At 37.1% G+C, this 23,315-nt stretch overlaps 1 protein-coding gene across 1 annotated transcript in view; it reads right to left on the bottom strand.

Moving 5' to 3' along the window:
- The window catches only part of FCHO2 (FCH and mu domain containing endocytic adaptor 2), a 247,237-nt gene that overhangs the window by 158,347 nt on the left and 65,575 nt on the right, over window positions 1–23,315 (bottom strand). Inside the window, 3 exon segments of the mRNA XM_007943332.2 lie at window positions 7,052–7,204; window positions 7,709–7,850; window positions 11,534–11,608. Of these exon segments, the coding sequence (XP_007941523.2) occupies window positions 7,052–7,204; window positions 7,709–7,850; window positions 11,534–11,608 (370 nt within the window).

The following is a 23,315-nucleotide window of genomic DNA, read 5'->3' as shown; positions in this document are numbered from 1 at the left end:
TGGTCAATGACATGAGACAAAGTATATGTGAACTGCTGTATGAAAAGTGAATTTACTCTGTAAATCTTCACCCAAATCCTAATAAATAAATAAAATTCTATCATGAGATCTCCAGCGTCATTTCTATCACCAAGGCCATATTTTCCAACTACCAGTGATTCTTCTTTTTCCCAACTTTTGCATTCTAATCACCAATGATAATCAAAACATCTTGATTGCATGTTAGGTCAATTTCAGACTGCAGCAGTTGGCAAAAATCTTCAAATTCCTTATCTTTGGCTTTGGTGGTTTTTGAGTATACTTGAATAATAGTATTAACTATTCTTCCTTCTTGGCATATGGATATTATCCTATCACTGACTGTACTTCAGGATAAATCTTGAAACATTTTTTGTGACAATGAATGCTATGCCATTCCTCCTCAATTTGTCATCCCTGGCATTAGTAGGTCATATGGTTGTCTTTTTCAAAATGAACAAAACCAGTCAATTTTAGCTCACTAACGCCTAGGCATTCCATTTCATTTTTGACAGTTTCCAATTTTCCCAGATTCCTACTTTGTACATTCCATTATTAATTATTAGTGGATGTTTGCAGCTGTTTCTTCCCATTTTGAGTCAAGCAGTCACTACATATTAGGCACTATGCTAAGCCCAGTTGGATTCACAAAAAAAGAAAAAAAAAAAAAAAAGTGTAGTGTTTAACCCAGCAGGACTTTTATCCTCTAGAAAGTTTCAAATAACTTTTGGATGGTAAACTTTTGCATGAAGTGATATAACCATAACCAAGTCATTGTTTGGATTTGTTTGCATGTATGTTACAGTATATACTAAAAATTACTCCTATGGCTCACATTTGTAAAAGTATAGTAATTTATTTTATTTTGAAATATAGTAATTTTATACCACATTTACTCCCCTCTTATTAATTTTTTGGAAAATATTAAACATTACATATACAAATAAGGCCTTACTTTCCTCACAGTTCCACTCCCCTCACTCTCTCCCAAAAGGTAACTCTCAATATTTAGTGTTTACTATCTCCATATATGTTTTAAAACTTCTAATATTTATTTCCACTGTCTATCAGTATGTTGTACTGTGGTGGCTTTTGTGTTGCTATGATGATGGAAGCTATGCCACCAGGCTTCAGTGAAGATTCCAGACTAAGATTATCAGGAAGAAAAGCCTGACAATCTACTCCTGAAAACTGGCCAATGAAAACCTTATGGATCACAAGAGGACACTGACCAACTTGCTTGCTTTAGACACGTCATCAAGAGGAATCAATCGCTGGAGGAAAACACATTTGGTTAAAGGGAGGGACAGTGAGGGTAAGGGAAGCCCCCACTGAGATGTACTGGCACAATAGCCACAACAATAGACTTGCACATGCCAGTGACTATGGTAATGATACAAAACCAGGCAACATTTTATTCTATTGTACATAAGGTCACCATGAGGCAGAAATGGCAGTTATCTACAATACCTTTCTACTTATTAAACAGCTTTAAAAAAAAAAAAAACAGAATTAAAGGTTATATAAAGTTATCACGTTCTCCATATTCTTATGAAACTGTGCTTTTCTTGCCCAGCCATATTTTTTAGATTTATCCATGTTAATACATTTAATCCTAGCTTAATTCTCTTTTGGGGGTTTCTATAATGAAAATCAAGTATACAAGAAAGAAATGTAATAAACACCTATTAACCTATCATTTGAGCTTCAAGATTTCATCTTTCTTCCCTCTCCAACTTTTATTTGGCTAGTATATTTAAGGGAGCTCTGGTAGTGTACTGCCTAAGGCACTTGACTGCTAACCAGAAGACTGGCGGTCCAAACCCACCAGCCACTCCTCAGAACGAAGACTGGGCAATCTACTTCCGTAGAGATACTGCCTCTGAAACCCGAGGGGTCACTATGAGTTGACAGCACATAACAACAACAACAATAACAGTATATTTAAATTCCAAATCTATAATTTCACCCCAAGTGGTAAATTTATTTGAACTGCTGTGTAGAATGTCATCATACGAACCATTCTGCTACTGCTCAACATTTAGGCTGTTTCCCCCGATAAGCAATTTTTCCAGCACGACAATGACTCTCATATTGGGGAAGTCTAATTCGTTTATATGTATTATGATTATTGGTGAAGGCAGTGATGGTTTGTGGCAGAATTCCCACCTTCCATGCAGGAGACCTAGGTTTAATTCTGGCCAATTCACCTCAAACCCAGCCACCACCTGTAGACCAGTGGAGGTTTACCTGCCGCTATAATGCTGAACAGGTCTCAGAGGAACTTCCAGACTAAGAAACACTAAGAAAGGCCCAGACTAAGAAAGGCCCAGCAATCTACTTCCAAAAATCAGCCAGTGAAAACCCCATATGAATCCGAACAGCAGAAGCCCACTGTGCATGGGCTGCCATGATTTGGAGGCAACTAGAAGGCTGCTAACAACACCAACATGATTACTGGTAAACTTATATTTATTTTTTCAATTTATTTTTAGTTTTTGTTTATTATTCTCTTTCTTTGCTTGTTTCCTCCTTCCCTCCCTTCCTTTGGATTAATTTGAAAGAAAAATTTAATCTTCTTTTCTTTTTACTGATTTAGAACATTTAGATTATACTTCTATTGCTTTAGTATTTATCCTTAAATTGATATACATATTCATTACTATGTTTTCATCAAATATAAGATACCACTAATTGCAAGAAACACCATTATACTGTATACCACACAAACATAAAAATGTTGTCAATTACACCTTGATACAATGCTTTCTTTCTTATCCCTTAGAATTTTTATCTTCCACTTATTAAAAAAGCTCTTTGCCCTTACTTAGAGGTAGAATTTTATTGTGTATCACTCCTTTGTGGTATGGAATAAAAAGAAAAGTAAGGGAAATGAATGGTGATAAAAACCCTAAATCGTCTTCAGATTCAGATTCTAATCCTTCTGAATTACTTTCCAATTCAGAAATCACAGAAATTTGTTTTTTTCCCACATAATATCACCCTCTGTGTCATAAAGTATATTACTGATGCAGCACGTTTTTAATACAGTGTGCCACTATTATCTCCAGATATTATTCCACACATTAATGCATACACTTTCTTGATCTTACTAGATCACTCACTGGACACTTCATTGATGGTGTCATAAAATGTTTTCAGATAACAATCAGAACTCTTACTCCTTCCTCAAACGGTTCTTGAATGTTAACTGAAATATCAAAGGATTTTTTCAATCATGCCACCAGAAATAACAACCAAATTAACATAGGCATAAACCATAAATGTCACTAGGCCAACACTAATTGTAGACACTATCAACTGAAGATGCAATCTTATTTCAGAAATGTGAAGTTGAAAAAAGAGATACCTGGTAGCTTTTAATATTCTCTTTTCCTGAGTTCCCCCTCTCTGGTGTCTAGGTCTGTACTTATCTTTATTTAACCCACTTAATGACTAAAATGTACCTTTAATCTGAGGATTATTAAAAGAGCTCTTCACACTTACTTAGAAGTAGAATTTTAGTTTCTTCAACTGTTCTGGTTACCTAGTACCACTCTGACAAGAAATATACCACAAGTGGAATGGCATTAATAAACAGAAGTTTATTCTCTTATAGTTCAGGAGGTTAGAAGTCCGAGTTCAAAGTGCCAGGCTCTAGGGGCTGGGTGAAAGCCCCTCAGCCTTGGGCTTCAGCTCTGCCTCCAGCTCCTGGCCCACTGAAGCTAGAGGCTTTTCTTCAATCAGACAGCTACTGGCTGCTGAGGCTGACAAACCCAAGGTTGACAAGTAAAAAGGCATAAGCCCGATGTTACCAAACCACACAGCAGGCCATTAACTCAAGTCCATTTCAAGTTCCAAGGTCGGCAGAGCATAGCAGGCTGCTGGACAACGACATGGCTACACACAGGGTCCAAGAGTGCCATAAGCTCAAGATCATTCCCCAAAGCTTCTGCTTCTATAAGGAAGCAGACCACATTCCCTAAAGCAGCTACTCAGCCTCTCACAGTAGATTCCACCATGGAATTAATTACCAGTCTCATCAAGGGGAATACTATATCCAGCTGCCCAGCCACTCAACCAGGCCCAGCCAAGGTGACACACAAACTGAACTAACACATCAACTATAGAAAATTCTGAGCTGCTAACTCTTCAAATACTACTTTTCTACCATTTCCTCAATTTTCTTTCTTCTGAAATTCATATTACATGGGTCCTGGTAACATCTGTTTCTCTGTTCTATATTCTGGGTGAATTCCCTCACTACTTATTATCTTCCAAATTCACTCTTTGACTGTATCAAGTCTAAAGTTTCTCTTCTCTAATTTTTTTTTTTTACTTCAATAACCATACTTTTTCACTTCCAAGTTTCTAAATAGATATTTTTCCTATCTACTAGATCTTATTTTATTATGCTGCTTTTAATTTCTTAATCATCTTTAGTACAAGTGCTCTGTTCACTTATCTCTTTGGACAAGTCTCAAAACACATAAATGTTTTTGTTCATTTGTTCTATAAATTTAAATTCATCCAAAGTGAATTCTGTTATGGACTGAATTTTGTCCCAAAAACCTTACGTTGTATATCCTAACCTCTATGCTTCGCGTTAGGAGCTCTGGTGGCATAGTACCTAAGGCATCTGACTGCTGATCAGAAAGCTGGTGGGTCAAACCCACCAGCCACTCCTTGGAAAGAAGGTTGGGCAATCTACTTCCGTAGTAAGACTGCCTCGGAAACCCAAGGAGGGGTCGCTATAAGTCAGGTCCGACTCCACGGCAGTGAGTTTGGTTTTGGTTTTTTATGCTTCTGGTTATAATCTCATTTGGGAATAGGTTACCTTTTTCATGTTAACAAGCCAGGATTAGTGTAGGTTGTGTCTCGAGTCAATCTCTTACAAAATATCAAAGAAGGAAATAAAGAAAACACACATGGGGGAAGACAGATGCCAAGCCACAAAGAGATCTTTAAGGAACCTGGAAACAGAAGAGTCAAGAGTGAGAGAGAATGCCTTCCCCTAGATCTGGAGCCATAATTCGGACTTCCACCCTCTATGGTGAGAAGAAGAATTTCTGTTATAAAGACACCCATGTGTAACTAAGACAATTCTTCTTAATTTCAATTGTTAAATTATTGGTTGTCTTGGTACTAGATTTCTTAGATATACTCTAGAATTTTGGCTGTTTGTTCATTCCAAATGTGAGAATATTTTATTTATCCCTCCCCCTTCTTTCTCTCCATCAGTACTGCTAAACATCCTCACAGAATATAATGTATTGTTGTGTTATGCTCTACCCTTTATGCTCATCCATCCTCCCACCTAGCAGTTCTCAGATTATCTCTTGCAAACTCTCCAGGACCCAAACTAGAATCAGTCTTATGAAGGTTGTTTTTAATTACTTCTGTGCAAGAATACTGGAGATACAGCCAATGTAGACATGCACTGACTCCCAGCTTGTCTGACTAGGATAGTGTCTCTGTCCTTTGTGTCTCTAGTCCTCAACTTCCAATAAACTCTTTACCCACAGTGAGCCAAGCCAAAAGCTGTCTTTCTTCTCTATCTATAGCTTCAAGCAGTAAGCCAAGGTCCTGGTCCCTCATATCAAGTGGGGAACATTCATTTACCATACAAGCCTAATTCTACTGCCTACTTTAAAAGTGAGTACAACAAGACTGCACAATCAACATGTACTCACCATTTCAGGTTTCTGTTCCATTTCTGTTCCACAGAGATAAAACTCTTCTTACTGGATTCTGTTATTTTGTTTTGTTTTCCCTTTGTATATTTTATTTATAATTGCTATGCCTGGAATGAAGGGTGCAAGAAGTCTCTGGGTGGCACAAATTATCAGTGCCTGACTACTAACTGAAAGCTTGGCAACTCAAATCCAGCCAGAGGAGCCTTAGAAGACAAGACTGGCTATCTGCTCCAAAAGGGCTAAGTCTTGAAAGCCCAATGCAGCAGTTCTACTGTGCACACATGGAGACACCATGAGTCAGATCTGACTCCATGCCCACTAACAACAGTAAAATCTACACTTTTAAAGTTATAATCATAATAGAGAGATAATGTGTGGAGTCTTTTTTTTCTTAGATTTTCAAATAGTTTATCAAATTTTCAAAATTATCACTCCCTATGGCTCATATTCCTAAATGAGATATATCATATCAAAAAAGTCAATGATTGTTTTAAACTGTTTTGAAAAGGGAAAAAGAACTTTCATTTGAAAAAATGAGTGAGCGAAAGAGCTGTGGATTACCGTGATACTACATGAGAATTGCTCAGTCGTTAATATATTTCCCACATTTAAAGCTTATCTTCACACACTTAGACCTTTCTAATATATTAAAGTCTTATTTGAAAAAAAGCTCACCTCATTGTTAAATATTATACCAAGCAGCACCTCAACAATTATCTTACTATAAAAATGTTCTGCAAATAAATCATTAACATAAAAAATCATTTATTTATATGTGCTTGCTAATGTCTTTACTATATACAATAAATTTTACAAACTCACTTCTGTGTTACTTAGGTAAATCATAATATTCTGAGGCACTATGTCTTCATCTTTAAAATGAGATCATTCTTGAGAGTTTGAAGATAAAATGCAGCCTTGTATGTGAGAGTGTTTTGAAACCACAGAAGTCTCCTGAGACTATAGCCCTTAGACCCATTCAAACCTGGAACAGAACTCACCCATGGTTCAACTTTCAGCCAAAGGACAGGCCTACAAGGTGAGCAATAATGCCAGGAAGGTACACACCCATCAGAACAATCAACCATATGAAAAAGGTAGTGTTTGCCCAGGGATAAAACTCAGCAGGCAGGAAGGGACAGGAAAGAAAGAATGGAAACCGGAAACACAGAGGGGAAGTGAGAAGAGTGCTATTACACTGTAGGACTGCAACCAATGTCACAAAACAAAATGTGTATGAATTGATGAGTGGAAAATCAACTTGCTCTGTAAACTTTCACCCAGATTATAATAAAAAGTTTTAAAAAAGAAAGAGGTGTTATTTTTATTTTTATTACCTTTTCTATTTCTCTTTGTGTAGCTCCTTCCTTTTTCAAACGTTCCTGTTCTACACACTTAGCATTGTAATTTTCCTTGGATTTCTGGAGGGCCTGAGTTATGCTCTGAATAGTCTGGACAGCTTCCAGAGTTCCAGCAACTTCTTCTTTCGTCTGTTTAGCATAAAATGATTCATCAAAATGACTGTACTCTAAAGCACTCAATATATGACAAATCACTACTTTACTTTTTTCATGTTTCAACAAACATACTTTATTATACTGTATAATTTTTATTCAAGTGACATTCAAACATATGAAAAACAGTTGCATATGCCATGGCCATTAATGAAATCATTACATACAAATGGTTATGCTTTACTAAGTCATTCATTAAAAGTAATTAATGAGGAAGCCAGCATTAAAATATTTCGCAATCATTACCAGGTTCAGCCTGACCCATTTTTATAAATATTCATCAACAAAAATGTGCCTCAAGAACTCACCCAGTATATTAAATTCTTGTCTAGATATGTTTTGCTTCTATTAATGGCATTGGCCATAGTACTTTCTGTGATTTGTTTTCTGGAACTTTGGGATCTATTGTACACAAATAATGAAAACTCTGAGTAATTGCTGATAATCCAATCACTACTTTAGCAAGAAAAAAAGTGATACCTTTTTATGAGATTTTACTTGTTCTTCTCCATACTTCTGAACTTCCTTTATTAATTCTTGCAATTTTCTAACAAGATCCAGGTGGCAATTTGCTAATTTCTCTGTAGATGTTTTGAACACATCCCACATTGGTGCAAAAGTTCTATAGGAAGAAATTACATAGACAATTTATTAAAATAAATTTCAGGCTCCTAAATGGAGCCAATGGAAGCAATAATGCTTTATTGAGCAATTTTAATCAGGTAAAAACTCAAGCTAAAATAAATCACGAATGAAATGACTGATTGATAGACTGACCTTGATTTCTCAGTCCCTGACTAATTATTTAAGATATTTTTGGACTTCATATACACAGAAATTGGTTAACTACTTATCATAGGTCTGGCCCTGGGTCCTTCTTATTTAATTACATTGTATTATTTTCTGAGTAGATTTGGTTATTTAGATTTGTGTCAGAAGCCTTTCTACCCACTATTGATTAATCCATTAATAAAACTTAACTCTTTTACGTTAGTCAATTTAGTATTCCATTTAAAACTTGCTGTTGAGTCAAACCCAACTCATAGCGAGCCCTCTTTGGGTTTCCAAGGCAGTTATCACTAAGGAAGTAGATTGTCCAACCTTCCTTTGGAGGAATGGCTGGTGGGTTTGAACCCCCAGATTCTGGTTAGCAGTCAAATGCCTTAGGCACTAAGTTTTTCTGAATTTAAACACATAAAACTCAGATTTATATATGTGATTTTTTAAAATGTCTTCATCATTAATAATAGCATAAGAATTATTTTAGAGAAGTTATCTGAAACTTTTGCCTGGATCATAACTATACCTATGTGTACCTCAATGACATACGAGTAAATTAATTTCTCTTATTACTAAAGGTTACAGGATACGTGACATACTTTCCTACCTCTTTTTCTCAATATTGAGGATTTCACATTTTTCATATGTTCAAATACATACAAGAATCATTATGTTACCAGATCATGGAGAGTACCCGGGAGGTCAATGGTTAGTTTAAACAAATTTGCTCAGCAGAGAATGATTTAAGGATAATTTTATCCCATGCTTTGTTCAGGTACTTCTGATATTTTGACTACCACCTGTTTTAAAGTGGTGTCTACAATAAAATTCCTAATAGAAAACAAATTGCAACAATGATCACTAAGGCAAGAGGGCAGAGAAAGTAATTACTAATCCTAATACATACTTTATGCCAATTACTACATTTCCTACCCAACAGAAAAGCTAACTGGCAATCATTATTTTGTGTAATAATAAAGAAGTTCAAAGTGGATAATCAAATTACTCAGCATAGGACTGTTCTGATTAGATCTCATCTCACACTTTACAAATCTAACTAGTACTAAATGTGTCAAGTACTTGGATGGAAAATTGCAAGACGAAAAGATACCTGAAAAGGATCCACTCACTACAGCACCAAAATACATGTACTTTACTTCAAGTAAACCTGATATATGACTATCTAGACTTCACAGAGCAGGTAAGTGTTCTCTTACTTTATCAATGAATTCTTTATACTGAGAAAGGGTTCAACGTAAGATTTCTTTAAGTATGTTTCTTTAATGAATTTCAAATACTATCAATTTTTTCAAAGGTTGTTGTACATAGCTTTTCTGGTCAAGTAATATACACTAATGTAAAATAAGCACTCAGAAAGAAAACTAACAAATCCAAAATATGTTTAAATTAACTGAATACAGAAAAGCAAAACTCAATTTCTGCTAAAATATGCATAAGTAAACAAGAATATTAACATTTTACATCCTTATTATCTTAAGAGAGATGACACTAATACAAAAAGTAAAACACTAACTGTTATTTATGAAAAGCACACATTCTAAAAACAAAAATGGAACTTTGTTATCAGAAGACACAGATGAAGTAAATCCATGTTCTTCCTACCTCACACCTGGCAACCAAGAACAGGGCAAATATTTTTGTAATAAAACCATGGCCACTTAGTTAAAGTTATCTTTTGTTATCCTGAGGAGCTCTGGTGGTGCTGTGATTAAAGCATTGGGCTGCCAACCAAAAGGTCAGTGGTTCAAACCCACCAGCCACTCCGCAGAAGAAAGATGAGGCAGTCTGCTTCTGTAAAGATGTACAGCCTTGGAAATCCTACGGGGCAGTTCCACTTTGTCCTATAGGGTCGCTGTGAGTGGGAATTGACTCAATAGCAATGAGTTTAGTTGTTTTTGTTTTTTTTTTTCCTGTTTTTTTTATTCCAGTTACTTCCTGGCCCTACTACTCTGGTCAATAAATAAGAAATTATGTTTTAAAAGAGGCATGTCAAAAATAGAGAGTCTCTAACAATCAACCATGGGAGATCAAAAGGGTAGCATTTGTACATGGAGATAGCTCAGAGGGCAAGAATGCATAGGAAAGAAGGACACAAGGAAAAGGTAACCACAGGTAGGAAGTGGGAAGATACCTGTTGTATTGTGGAGGTTACAATCAATGTCATGAAACAAAATATGTATGAACTGTTAAATGAAAAATGTGTTTGCTCTATAAACTTTCATCCAAATTACAATAAAAAGAAGAAGAAGAAATGGAGTCTCTAGAAATAGGAAACTGCCAGAAAAGTTAAGAGGTAGAAGAAAAAAAGAAGGAAGAATAAAGCTGTGATACAGGCAAAGGGACAGTGAGTAAGGAACTGGAGGACACCTGGTAATTAAAAAAGAAAAATAACTATCAACTACCATTTCCCACTCTCCTCTAAAGGGGGTGGAGAGGGTATGTGGGGTGTAGCTCTCCAGCCTTCCCAGCTACAGTAAAGACAGCAGAAGGTCCTCCTAGCTGTTAGCACTTACATAATGAACAGTGCCACAACCCTCAACACACACCAACATTGCAATTCCTCTTTGCTCAGACCACAAAGTATTAAGGCTTTTTTTAAAACTCATTCAACTTCACTACAGAAGGCTTTCTATAAAACAGTTATTCTTGACCATTTTTTTCGATCACAGAAACAACTGTGAATCTGATCATTGTTACAGACTCTCTTCATAAAAATAAGCATTATTACTTAAAAAAAATTTTCATAGAATTTCAGGGAATTCACAGATTCATCAGAATCCCAGATGTAGAGGAATCTTTAACTATACATCACTACAAAAATCTTTAAAAATAATTTCAATTACTTCAAGAACTTAGCTAACCTTTCTTCAATTTATAGATTATTGGATTACACTAGCATTCTTTCCAGGATTGTTATGGTTCAAATTATACAATTATTCTTTCCATAGTTGTTATGTCTATGAACACATCTCATTTTAAATATACTCTTATCAATTTCAATTTTCAAAGAACAATCTCTTTAATGAAAATTTTGAGATTTAATAGTCTAAAATAATAAGATGTTTTAAGGCATTTTAAATAAAATTTTATTTATTAAACTGAAACTTTAAAGTGTATTTTCAAAGATCATTGTAAAACTTCATCAAAATTTAAATGAACTTACAGAAAACTGTAATATTTTGCATATGTATAACACAATCTTTAGAATCTCAAAATTACACTATTAAATGACAATGTAGTTTAATAAAAGGGAAAAAAAAATAAGTTTCATTCACTTTGACTACATTTAACTGACCTAACAAATTCAATTTCATTTTCTATCCATTTAAAACATCAAGAGCATATTTATACTTAGAGACATTTTAAATAAGTACCTAAAGACAGCACATAACAACAACAAGGAAGTATTACTAAAACTATAAACTATTACATCCTCAGTGGTAACCTATTATTCTCAAGAGCTTTGCTAAATGAACACTGAAAAAAAGGAAGACAGTAACTCACCCAAGCTGTGAATAATTGCTTGCTGATTTTGCTAGTTTTGTCATTGACCTGGAATATGCCTCTTCTATTGTGGCTCTGTTAAATCAAAGTTCCTTATTATAATATCTCATTTAGTGACCCCCCCCAAAAAAAATTATCAAAATAAAATTAAATCCATAAAAGCAAAAAGATATTTTAAGTTATATGCGAAAAACAAGCAGATATGCATTTATGAATTTCTGGTTGATCTTTAAGTAGCCTTTGTACACATACACTTTAAAGAACTAGCTTGTTATGGAGGTAAAAGAATTTATACCACCCAAGAAACTCAAATGAGTTCACTATTCTTTTTTGTTTAGTATCAATGGTTATCTGAACAGAAAGTGAAAGAGCGCTGCTTTTTTATTCTCTTTCTCTGTAAACTGTGATGTCACTTTTATTTACAGTATCCTATGTGTATTTACCATGGTTTTATTATTCCTCAACATTCTGATGTCATTATAAAGCACATTTAATAGAACAAGAGATTGATGATTTCCATTTGCATAAAAATAAATATGAATCATCAGCAAATCTCAGTCCCTCAATTTCAGGGCTTACTTTATTTCATGATTAGATCTAAAGTAAGTATCTCATACTAGAAAACTGTATGTTATAGTACCACTATTTAGCATATAGAATTTTAGGTTTAAAAATTTCACCCAAAGATATAAAATATGAAATAAAAATAAAACAAATTATTCCATAGACATACAGCCTACAAATACAAAATATGAGGCTTCTTAATGAATACTGGCCTTCTTAATACTACAAAACTTAAGTTCTGGTCTCAGATTTTCCATACTTACTCCTGGCCCTTCTTAGTCTGTGTGACCTTTAACAACTTTCTACAACCACTGCCGCTCTTTCACTTAACTTTGCTAGACTCAGCTAACTCTCTCCTTCTAATGTTTTAATCCATATCTCCACAGTACTCTTGCAATAAATTATCAGCTGAATATTTCTAAATGCCTCAATCATACTATACTTGAACATCTTAATCACTTCATAATCAGACTATCCAAACTAAGCTGTCTCCAAATTCTTTACTAACCCGACTCCCACAAAAAAGAGTTCTCTAACTAAAATGAAGTATTAACAGTAACTGCCTCTCATTGATGGCATTATGACTTTTTCTGCTCCTTGAAATTTTTCTGTACTTTTTAAATACATTATGATAGAAAATTAATACTTTGATAATTTAAAAAAAATACAGAAAGAACTATTAATATCTTAATGGATAAGCTTAAACAGCAAGAAAAAGTGGTTCAATTTCCAGTAACAATGAACTAGGTAAGTCAGACAAAAGCTTCTCATTGAGTATTACTAAACAAAATAAGAGGGACAGGGTGCCGACTAAAATGTTTCAGAGTTAAAAAGGCAGTTTACCAAGACCCAAGAGAACGATACCCAGAGAACTAAGCCAGGTATGTGAGGTAGCTTTTCTCTTGGGGACCTCTAGAAAAGGTAGCTGAGAGGCTACATAAGTGGAGCAGAGCTTTTGAAAGCCTCAAAGAGTAAGGAGACACTTGGAGTAGGTTGCCAAAAGTAGAAGGTATGGTAAAGTTCACGCCCCTTGAGTTGACACTCTAAAAGGCAATACACCAGGAGAAAAGTTTGAACTTGTAAGTAGCAAGCCCTCACAGGGACTACAAAAGAAATTTTTTCAAACTTTACTATAAGATCCTTATAGATATCCTATTCATTAAACAACTAGGCACACAAGAAATAAGACAATTAGAATAAATCTAGCAGAAACAAGTTACAGAGTTCCAAAACCCTAGGTTACCAAGTTTAAACTATGAGTTTATGTAATATGTTCAATGAAGTAATAGATTAGATCAAGAATTTCTGTAGAGAACTAGGAATCATTTAAAAGGAGTGTGGGAAAACAGCAAATTTGAAACTCTGGTTAGCAGCTAAATTCCTTAACCACTGCAGTGGTCTTAACCAAAATCAACTCGACGGCAGTGAGTTTAGTTTGTTTTTATACTTGCAAAAGTGAAGATGACTTGAAGCATTTACTGATGAAGTTCAAAAACTTCACCATTTACTATGGATTACACTTCAACATAAATCTGAGCAAATATTAGCTCTGAAAAAATACAATAAAGAAAATTAGTATCTCAATGGATGGGCTTAGCAGCAGATTTGATACACTGCAGTGAGAATTAGCAAAGTGGAATACGAGTGAGAACAATCTATCTCAGAATGAGGTTCAGAGAGACAGACAAATGGAAAACAAAAGAGACATAGGACAGAGAAAGAAAGTCAACATATATGTAAAGAGAGAAAGTATGGGGCAGAAGCAATATTTGAAGTGATAGTAATAGTTTTCCTAAAAAATAGTAATAGTTTTTCTAAAAAAATAGAGCCACTGATCCAGAAAGCCCAACAAATCCTAAGAGTATAAATAAAAAGAAATCTTTGCGCTCTGGGGGCACAGTGCCCAAGGCATTGTGACTGCTAACTAGAGGGCTGGCAGTTCAAACCCACCAGCCATCCCCCAGAAAGAAGACTGGGCACCAGTTCTGTAGAATTACCTCCTCAGAAACCCGAGGGGTCGCTATGAATCAGGATCGACTTGACAGCAATGACTTTGGTTTTTTTTGGTTTAAGCCCCATAGGGTTAATTTTTTTTCTCATGGAGAGGTCAGTGGATTCAAACTGACAGCCCTTCAGTTAGCAGCCAACCACTTAACCATGGCATCACCAGGGTTCCTTAAAGAGTAGTAAAGGAGTATATTACTTCTAAAACAATGAAGGGAAAAAACTGAATTTTTTAAAAAATAAGCCAAAAGAAGGGGACAAAGAAGACAAAAAGGAACAACAAATTGAAAGCAAATATTAAAATAGTATAAGAGTGTGACAGTTGGAGCTGTGTGTCAACTTGGCTGGACCACAATTTTCTGTGGTTTAAGCAATTGTGATGTGGGTTGTTCCAATGATGGGATCAGATGTATATGTTTTGAGCAGCCAATCCACTGAAAGGGAGTTTCCCTAGGGGTATGGCCTGCTTCCAGTATATTTATGGACATCCTGGGAAAAGAGACACTCTTCTGTGGATCGGGATTTTGTTGTGCTGCCTACTGTCCATGAACAAACAATCCACCATTCGCCCTGGAGATCTTGGATTCGTCATTCGTTGGAGCCAACAGCCAGCATACTGCCTGCCAACCTTGAGCTCCACAGACCCTGCAGCTGTGTGAGTCGGGAAAAGCCTCCAGCTTGACGTTTGATCCAAGAACTTTGGACTTGTCAGCTTCTATAAGTGTGTAAGCCATTTTCCTAAGATAAATTTTCTCCTTTTTTCTCTACATAAGCTTTACCGGTTTTGTTTCTCTAGAGAACCGAGTCTAACACAAAGAGTCAGTAACCTACAACCCTATGGGCATGTCATTTATTTTTATAAATAAGTTTTACTGGAGCACTATCATGCTCATTCATTTACATGTTGACAATGGCTGCTTTTATGGCTAAACTACAGAGTTGAGTAGTTGCAACAGAGACAAGATAATCTTATGAATTCTAAAATACTTACTTTTTGGCCCTTTACAGGAGAAAAAAAAAAAAATTGCCACCTCTGAGATAGAAGGCTTGAGCTCAAATACATCAGAGTAATAATACTGAATGTGTGAGCTCTGGTGACATAGTGCCTAAGGCATCTGACTGCTAACCAGAAGGCTGGCAGTTCAAACCCACCAGCCACTCCTCAGAAGGAAGATTGGGCAATCTTTCCGCCTCAGAAACCCAAGGAGGGGTCGCTATGTGTCAGATCCGACTTGATGGCAGTGGGTTTGGTTTTTTTGGTTTGTTTGTTTTATACTGAATGTAAATGGATTAAAAGACAAAGGTTATCAAAGTGGCTTTTAAAATATGAGAGAAACACATTTATTATGGACTGAATTGAATTGTGTCCAAAAACAAATGTGTTACAATTTCTTACCACTGTACTTGTGACTAGGAGCTCTGGTGATGTAGTGCCTAAGGCATCTGACTGCTAACCAGAGGGCTGGCGGTTCAAACCCACCAGCCACTCCTTGGAAGGGAGATTGGGCAATTTTCTTCCATAGTGATACTGTCTTGGAAACCCAAGGAGGGGTTGCTATGAGTCAGATCCAACTCAACGGCAGTGAGTTTGTTTGTTTTTTATACTAGTGACTGAGGAACTCTGGTGGTACAGTGGTTAAGGAATTCAGATGCTAACCAAAACTTAGGTGGTTCAAATGCACCAGCTGCTGCAGGAAAGAAAGATGAAGCAGTCTGCTTCCATAAAGATTTACATCCTTGGAAACCCAAGGGGGGTCACTACGAAAAAGAATCAAATCAAAGTTTGGTTTGTTTTTATACTTGTGAAAGTGAAGATGACTTGAAGCACGTACTGATGAAGATCAAAAACTTCACCATTCTGTGTGGATTACAACTTCAACATAAAGAAAACAAAAATCTTCATAACTGGATCAATAAGCAACATCATAATAATGGAGAAAAGATCAAAGTTGTCAGGGATTTAATTTTACTTGCATCCAAAATCAACTCCCATGGAAGTAGTCAAGAAATCAGACTTCATATTGTACTGGGCAAATCTGCTGAAAAAGACTTCCTTAAAGTAAAGTGTTAAAGAGCAAAGATGTCACTTTGAAGACTAAGGTGCACCTGATCCAAGCCATGGTATTTTCAATCACCTCATAGGCATGTGAAAGCTGGACAATGAATAAGGAAGACTGCAGAAGAACTGATTCATCCAAACTGTGGTGCTGGCAAAGAATACTGAAAAAAACATGAACTGCCAGAAGAACGAACAAATCTGTCTTGGAAGAAGTACAGCTAGAATGCTCCTTAGAAGTGAGAACACAGCTAGACTTTGCCTTACGTACTTTAGTCATGTTGTCAGAAAGGCCAGTCCCTGGAGAAGGATGTTACACTTAGTAAAATACAGGGTTAGTGAAAAAGGGTAAGACCCTCAACAAGATGAATTGATACAGTGGTTATGAAGATGAGCTCAAGCATAGCAAAGATTGTGAGGATAGCACAGCACCCAGCAGTGTTTTTTTCTGTTGTACACAGGGTCACTATGAGTCAGAGCCCACTGGATGGCACCTAACAATAACAACATAGTTGTGAATGTAATCCCATCTGGGAATAGGGTTTTATTCTGTTAATAAGGCCATATCAATGTAGGGTGGTTCTTAAGGAAATCACCTTTGAGATATAAAGCAAGCTGATTAGGCAGAGAATGGGAAGCAGAAATGGAGGATGACAGATGCTACACCACAGGAAGATCACCAAGGAGTCAAGGAACAGAAGCTGAAGAGGCAAGGACTTCCCCCCAGAGCCAAGAGGGAGAAAGAGGTGACACCCTGAATTCAGACTTCTAGCCTCCTAAACTGTGAGAAAATAAATTTGTTTCTCAAAGTCACCTATTTGTGGTATGTCTGTTATAGCAGCTGTGGTACAGTGAATTACTTAATATGCTCTCCTAGCCATGGTCTTTATGGCTTCTACCAGATGACTGAGTTGGACTATGCAAACATAAGGTCTTATGGTCCACCAAGGGAGTTCTGGTAGCACAGTGTCTAAGGCACTTGACTGCTAACCAGAAGGGTGGCAGTTCAAAGCCACTGGCCACTCCTCAGAAGAAGGTTGGGCAATCTACTTCCGTAGTCATCACTGCCTCAGAAACCAAAGGAGGGGTTGCTATGAGTCAGGGCTGACTCCATGGCACATAACAACAACAACGGCCCACCATGGGGCCTAGACAGCTTGTTAAAAATGTAAATAACACACATGACACCCTTGTGGTGGTGGGACCATGGAAATAAGGTGTATGAAACCCTAAAATGGAAATTGGTCAGTTTTGCCATCTTGTTAGGCTTAAAACGAGCCCTCCTAGAGGTGGAAAGGGAGATCTCAGTGCCATCAAGAGAGAAGAGCTGAGAGTCGAGCGGGTCCTTGAACCCAAGATCCCTGCCCAGAGATGGCAGAGAAATGGTGGCAGCAGAGGCAGCAGAACCAAGAGAACACCACAAGACAAAGAAGAAGCTTACTGACCCATGGAGCAAGAAAGCTGAGTGCCATCAGGCAGGAGATATGCTGGCAAAGTGGGATGAACCTATCAAAAGACTTTTGTTAACACTGGCCCAACGAGCAGGGAGTCGTGCTGGCAAAGTGGGGTGAACCTATCAAAAGACCTTTGTTAACATTGGCCCAACGAACAGGGCAGAAGCCAAGGCCAAAGAAAAGCTTCCTGCAGCATCACTGAGAGAAAGCTGTCCTGATTGAAAAACTGTATCCTGAGTTGTTTCTGATCTTGAATTGCAACCTATTACTTCCCTAATAAAGCCTGTAATAGTAAGTATTGTCTGTGAGTTCTGTGTGGCCATGGCAACTAATTACTGAATCCAGTAGTGAAGTAGTGTGTGGGAGGGATGGCTGGTTTCAGAACTGGCAAAAAGCTTGGAGGGTGGTGGCATATCTGACATCTGCCTCATCAGAATCAGCCTTAGGCTGATGTTGCTAATGGTAATTCTCTCTCGCCCTTGTGAAGTTAGAGGAAGCCAGATGAAGCTGTACACCCTTTTTGTAGAAGCAATGGATAACTAAGACAACATCTAAACCATAAGGATACAGATAAGAACATAGAAAATTATATACCATGCAAACACTAATCAAAAGCAAACTCCTAAAGCTATAACAACAAAGTAAGACTTCTAGTCAAAAAAACAATGCCAGATATATAAAAGGACACTTATAATGATAAAAAGTTGAGTGGCTGAGCAGCTGGATATAGTTACTCCCCATTGTGTTGTTGTTGTTGTTATGTGCCCTCGAGACAGACCTGACTCATAGTGACCCCTCCTTGGGTTTCCAAAGAGGCATCACTACAGAAGTAGATTGCCCAACCTTCCTTCCGAGGAGTGGCTGGTGGGTTTGAACTGCCAGCCTTCTGGTTAGCAGTCAAGTGCCTTAGGCTTCTGGAATCTACTGGAGCAGCTGAGTAGCTGCTTTAGGGATATGGGCTGCTTCCAGTATATAAAAAGCTACTTTGAGAAAGGTCTCCAGCTTTTTGACACCCTTGAACTCTACATGTAGCCAAGTCATTGTTAGCAGCCTGCCATACCCTGCCAATCTTAGGACTTGAATTAGTGACCTGCTGTGTGGGTTGGTAACTTTGGGACTAGGCCCTTGTACTTGTCAACCTGGGGTTTGTCAGCCTCAGCAGCCAGCAGCTGTCTGAATGAAGAAAAGCCTCAAGCTTCAGTGGTCCAGGAGCAGGAGGCAGAGCTGAAGCCCAAGGTCGAGGGGCATTCACCCAGCCACTAGAGCCTGGCACTTTAACTCAGATTTCTAGCTTCCAAAATTGTAAGACAATAAACTCCTGTTTGTTAAGTCATTCCATTTGTGATCTAGTCCTATGAGAGCAACACTAGGTAACCAAAACAATGAGAAAAGAGTAAGCATCTTCAAATTGACTAACACCCTCCTTAAAGACAACTGGATAACAGAAGAAATAAAAGAAAGGAAATTTAAAAATTCCTTGAAACAAAGAAGAATGAAAGCACAACATACAAAAATTTTGAAACACAGGAAAAGCAGTGATCAAAGAGCAATTTATAGCAATAACTGTATGTATCATAAAAGAAGGGCCAAAATCAATACCTTAACCCAACATCTCCAACAATTAGAAAAAGAGCAGCAAAAAAAGCCTATAGTCACCAAAAATAAATCGATAACGATTCTAGCAAAAATAAATGAAACAGAAAAGAGAAAGACAATACAAAAAAATTAACAAGACTAGAAGTTGGTTCTTTGAAAAGATAAATGAAATCAACAAACCATTGGCAAACATAACAAAAGAAAGAAAAGAGAAGATGCAAATAACACAAGAAATGAAATGAGTAATGTTACAACAGAACCAATAGAAATAAAAAGGATAATATCAGGATACAATGAAGAACTGTACTCCAACAAATTTGAAAACCTAGAAGAAATGGACAGATTTCTAGAAACATACAACTTACCTAAACTAACACAGACTAAGGTAGAAAACGTGAACAGACCCATAACAAAAGAAGAAATTGAACAGGTCATTTAAAAAATACCACCACCAACAAAAAAAGTCCTAGCTCAGATGGCTTCACTGGAGAATTCTACCAAACATTCAGAGAAGAACTGACACTAACCCTGTTCAAACTATTCCAGAACACAGAAAAGGATGGAATCCTCTCAAATTCATTTTATGAAGCAAGCCTAACCCTGATACCAAAACTAGGCAAAGACATCACTAAAACAGAAAACTACAGAACAATATCCCTCATGAACACTGACATAAAAATCTTCAACAAAATCTTAGTCAATAGATTCCAACAACATACACAAAAAAATCATCATGACCAAGTGGGATTCACACCAGGTATACAAGGATGGTTCAACATTAGAAAAACAATCAATGTAGTCCATCACATAAGTAAAATAAAGGAAAAGAACCACATGATCAAATCAATCAATGCAGAAAAGGCATTTGACAAAATCCAACACCCATTCCTGATAAAAACTCTCAAAAAAAATAAGAACAGAAAGGAATTTCCTTCAACATAATAAAGGCCATATATACAAAACCAACAGCCAACATTATTCTCAATGAAGAGAGACTGAAACTATTCCCCCTGCAAACAGGAACCAGACAAAGATGCTCTCTTCTCACCACTTCTGCTCAATATTATATTGGAAGTCCTAGCTAGGGCAATAAGGAAGAAAGGGAAATCAAAGGCATGCAAATTGGTTAAGGAAGAAGTCAAACTATCCCTATTTGCAGATATTATGATCCTATACATTGAAAATACAAGACACTCAGCAAGAAAACTACTGGAACTAATTGAAAGATTTAGCAAAGTGGCAGGATACAAGATCAACATACAAAACTCAGTTGGACTCCTCTATACAAGGAAACAGGTCTCTAAAATGGAAATAAGGAAATCAATACCATTTATAATAGCTATCAAGAAGATAAAATACTGGGGAATAAATCTTTCCAGGAACACAAAAGACCTTATACAAAGAAAACTACAAAATACTACTTCAAGAAAATAGAAGGACATACCACACCCATGGACAGGAAGATTGAACATTATGAAAATGTCCATACTACCCAAAGTAATCTACACATTCAATGCAATTCCAATCTAGATTCCATCAACATGCTTTAAGGAAATGGAAAAACCAATCACTAATTATATATGGAAAGAAAGAGACCTCAGATAAGCAAAGTACCACTGAAGAAGAAGAACAAAGTAGAAGGTCTCACATTCCCAGACTTCAAACCCTACTATACAGCCACAGTAGTCAAAACAGCCTGGTACTGGTTCAACAACAGACACCTAGACCAGTGGAACAGAATTGATAATCCAGAAACAAATCCATCAACCTATGGTCAGCTGATCTTTGACAAAGTGCCAACATCCATTAAATGGGGAAGAGACAGTCTCTTTCACAAATGGTGCTGGCAAAACTGGATATCAATTTGCAGAAAAATGAAAAAAGATCTATACCTCACACAATACACAGAAGCTACCTCCACATAGACTTAAAGGTGAAAACTAAAACTATAAAGTTTATCAAAGAAAACATATGGGCAAACTTAGGCAAATTTATGGCATAAATAGACTATAAAGCATAACCCAAAATGCACAAACAGCAGAAGATAAACTAGATGAGAGGAATCTTCTAATAATTAAAGTTTTACATGCATCAAAAGATGTCACAAAAAGAATAAAAAGAAAACCTACAGGTAGGGAGAAAATATTTGGCAACAACATTATCTGGTAACAGATAATTTATAATGATAATGTATAATGATAATTAATAGAAAATTCCAACACCTCAACATGAAAGACAAACAACCCAATAAAAAAATGTTGTTGTTGTTATGTGCCGTCGAGTCGGCCCCAACTCATAGCGACCCCTCCTTGGGTTTCCAAGGCAGTATCACTAAAGAAGTAGGATTGCCCAATCTTCCTTCCGAGAAGTGGCTGGTGGGTTTGAACCTCCAGCCTTCTGCTTAGCACTCAAGTGCCTTAGGCACTATGATACCAGAGCTCCTACTTAAAAAACAGGCAGAGGAATTGAACAGACATTTCACAAAAGAAGATCCATGAGGAAACATTCGCAATCATTACCCATTAGAGAGATGTAAGTCAAACCAACAAGATACCAGAGTTCCAGCAAGATGGCGGACTAGGCAGAAAGACTGCACAGATCCTCTTCAACAAAGAAAAGGGAAACCAATTAACACAGACACAGAAGATAATCTTGGACCCCTGAGCCTTGAAGGGAAGGATACAGAAGTGGACTAAATAAACCCCAACTAGCAGAAGAATTTGCGTGAAAATACCAAAAAAGGAGACATACAGAGCTGCAGTCTGGCAGCGACCCTGAGCGATCCTGAAGGCACAGACAGCTTGGAAACTCCCGAGTGGTGGTAGGACCTAAGAATTAACCTAAAAATCACCCTGTTAGCCAGGGACTGCACGGAGGACTGTGCATGGTGGCTAGGGAACAAACGGAGAAGGTGAAGAGAAAGGTGGGCTGAACTGTGGACGTTTGCCGGTCCGGAGGACACCGCCATTTTGAAGGTTTAAAAAGCGGCTTGACTATTTTGGATATTTAAAGAGACCGCGCTCTTGCAGATTCTTAGGGCTTAAGAACACGTTCTGCTTTCCGGCAACCCCAAGGACACTCAGGACCTGCAAGACTGAAAAGGTACAACATTCCTCTTGTTACTCATACTGACACCTGCTTGGTGGAGGTATGGCCATCCCCCACTCCCACATACCTTCTGGGCCTACAGGAACCCACCACAGTCTGTGTGCTCAGACGGAGCTTGGGTGCCCTGCCCTGTCCTCCACCAATTTTCTTCATTTCTCTTTTTTTCTTTTTCACTTTCTTTTTTCTGGTGACTAGTTTGCTTATATTTGTCTGTTTTAAAGCACCTAATATTACTAACACTTTTGTCCTTTTCATTATTATTCTTACTCTTCCCCTACCAGGTCCTAGTTTTCAGCATTTTTTCTTTTCCCTGTGCCTGGCTGACAGGTTTTTTTTTTAGTTTAAGGTTTTTTATTTTTCTTTTCCCCTTTTTTTCTCATGATTAACTCCATTTCTCATTTTCCTTCTTGCATTTTTCCCATTTTTTTCTTCATATATTATTCTCCTTCCCTACTATTTTTTTTTTTTAGTGCCCTATCCCCAAATATTGCAGGTTTTCTTGTTTTTTCTTCTTTTTTCCCTTTTTTGGTTATTGCTCCTGTGTGACTACATGGTGTATTTTTCGTCCATGGGCTTTTAGTTTTTTGATGGTTATTCAATTGTAATTTGTGTCTAACTCAGTGGGAAAAAACATCAATCCCCATAAGACACAACTCCACCCACACCTCATGCAACTTCACTGACTGAACGAGACCCACGACCTCCATCTCCACCAATGAGCCAACAATAAAAAATCACCAAGAAGAGCCTGAATCACCCTTGACTTCTCTTCACAAACAGTTAACAGAGATCTAAATAAAACAACACCATGATGCCTCAGAAACATCAGAGCATCACACTCCACACAAAGAAGCAGGACAAAGTGGTAGAAACATGGGAACAGGATACAGACCCAGAACACATCCCTGAGGAAGAAGCAGCATTGGAACTCTCTGATAAGAAATTCAAAAGAATTATATTTAGGTGTCTTCAAAGGATTGAGAGACAGACCAAAGAAAAC

This window comes from Orycteropus afer, unplaced genomic scaffold (assembly GCF_000298275.1).
Source record: "Orycteropus afer afer isolate SDZICR_OR568_19922 unplaced genomic scaffold, OryAfe1.0 scaffold00104, whole genome shotgun sequence".
Classification (NCBI taxonomy): domain Eukaryota; kingdom Metazoa; phylum Chordata; class Mammalia; order Tubulidentata; family Orycteropodidae; genus Orycteropus; species Orycteropus afer.
The sequence above is the reverse complement of the archived record's forward strand: the minus strand, read 5'-3'. Positions and strand labels throughout refer to the sequence as shown.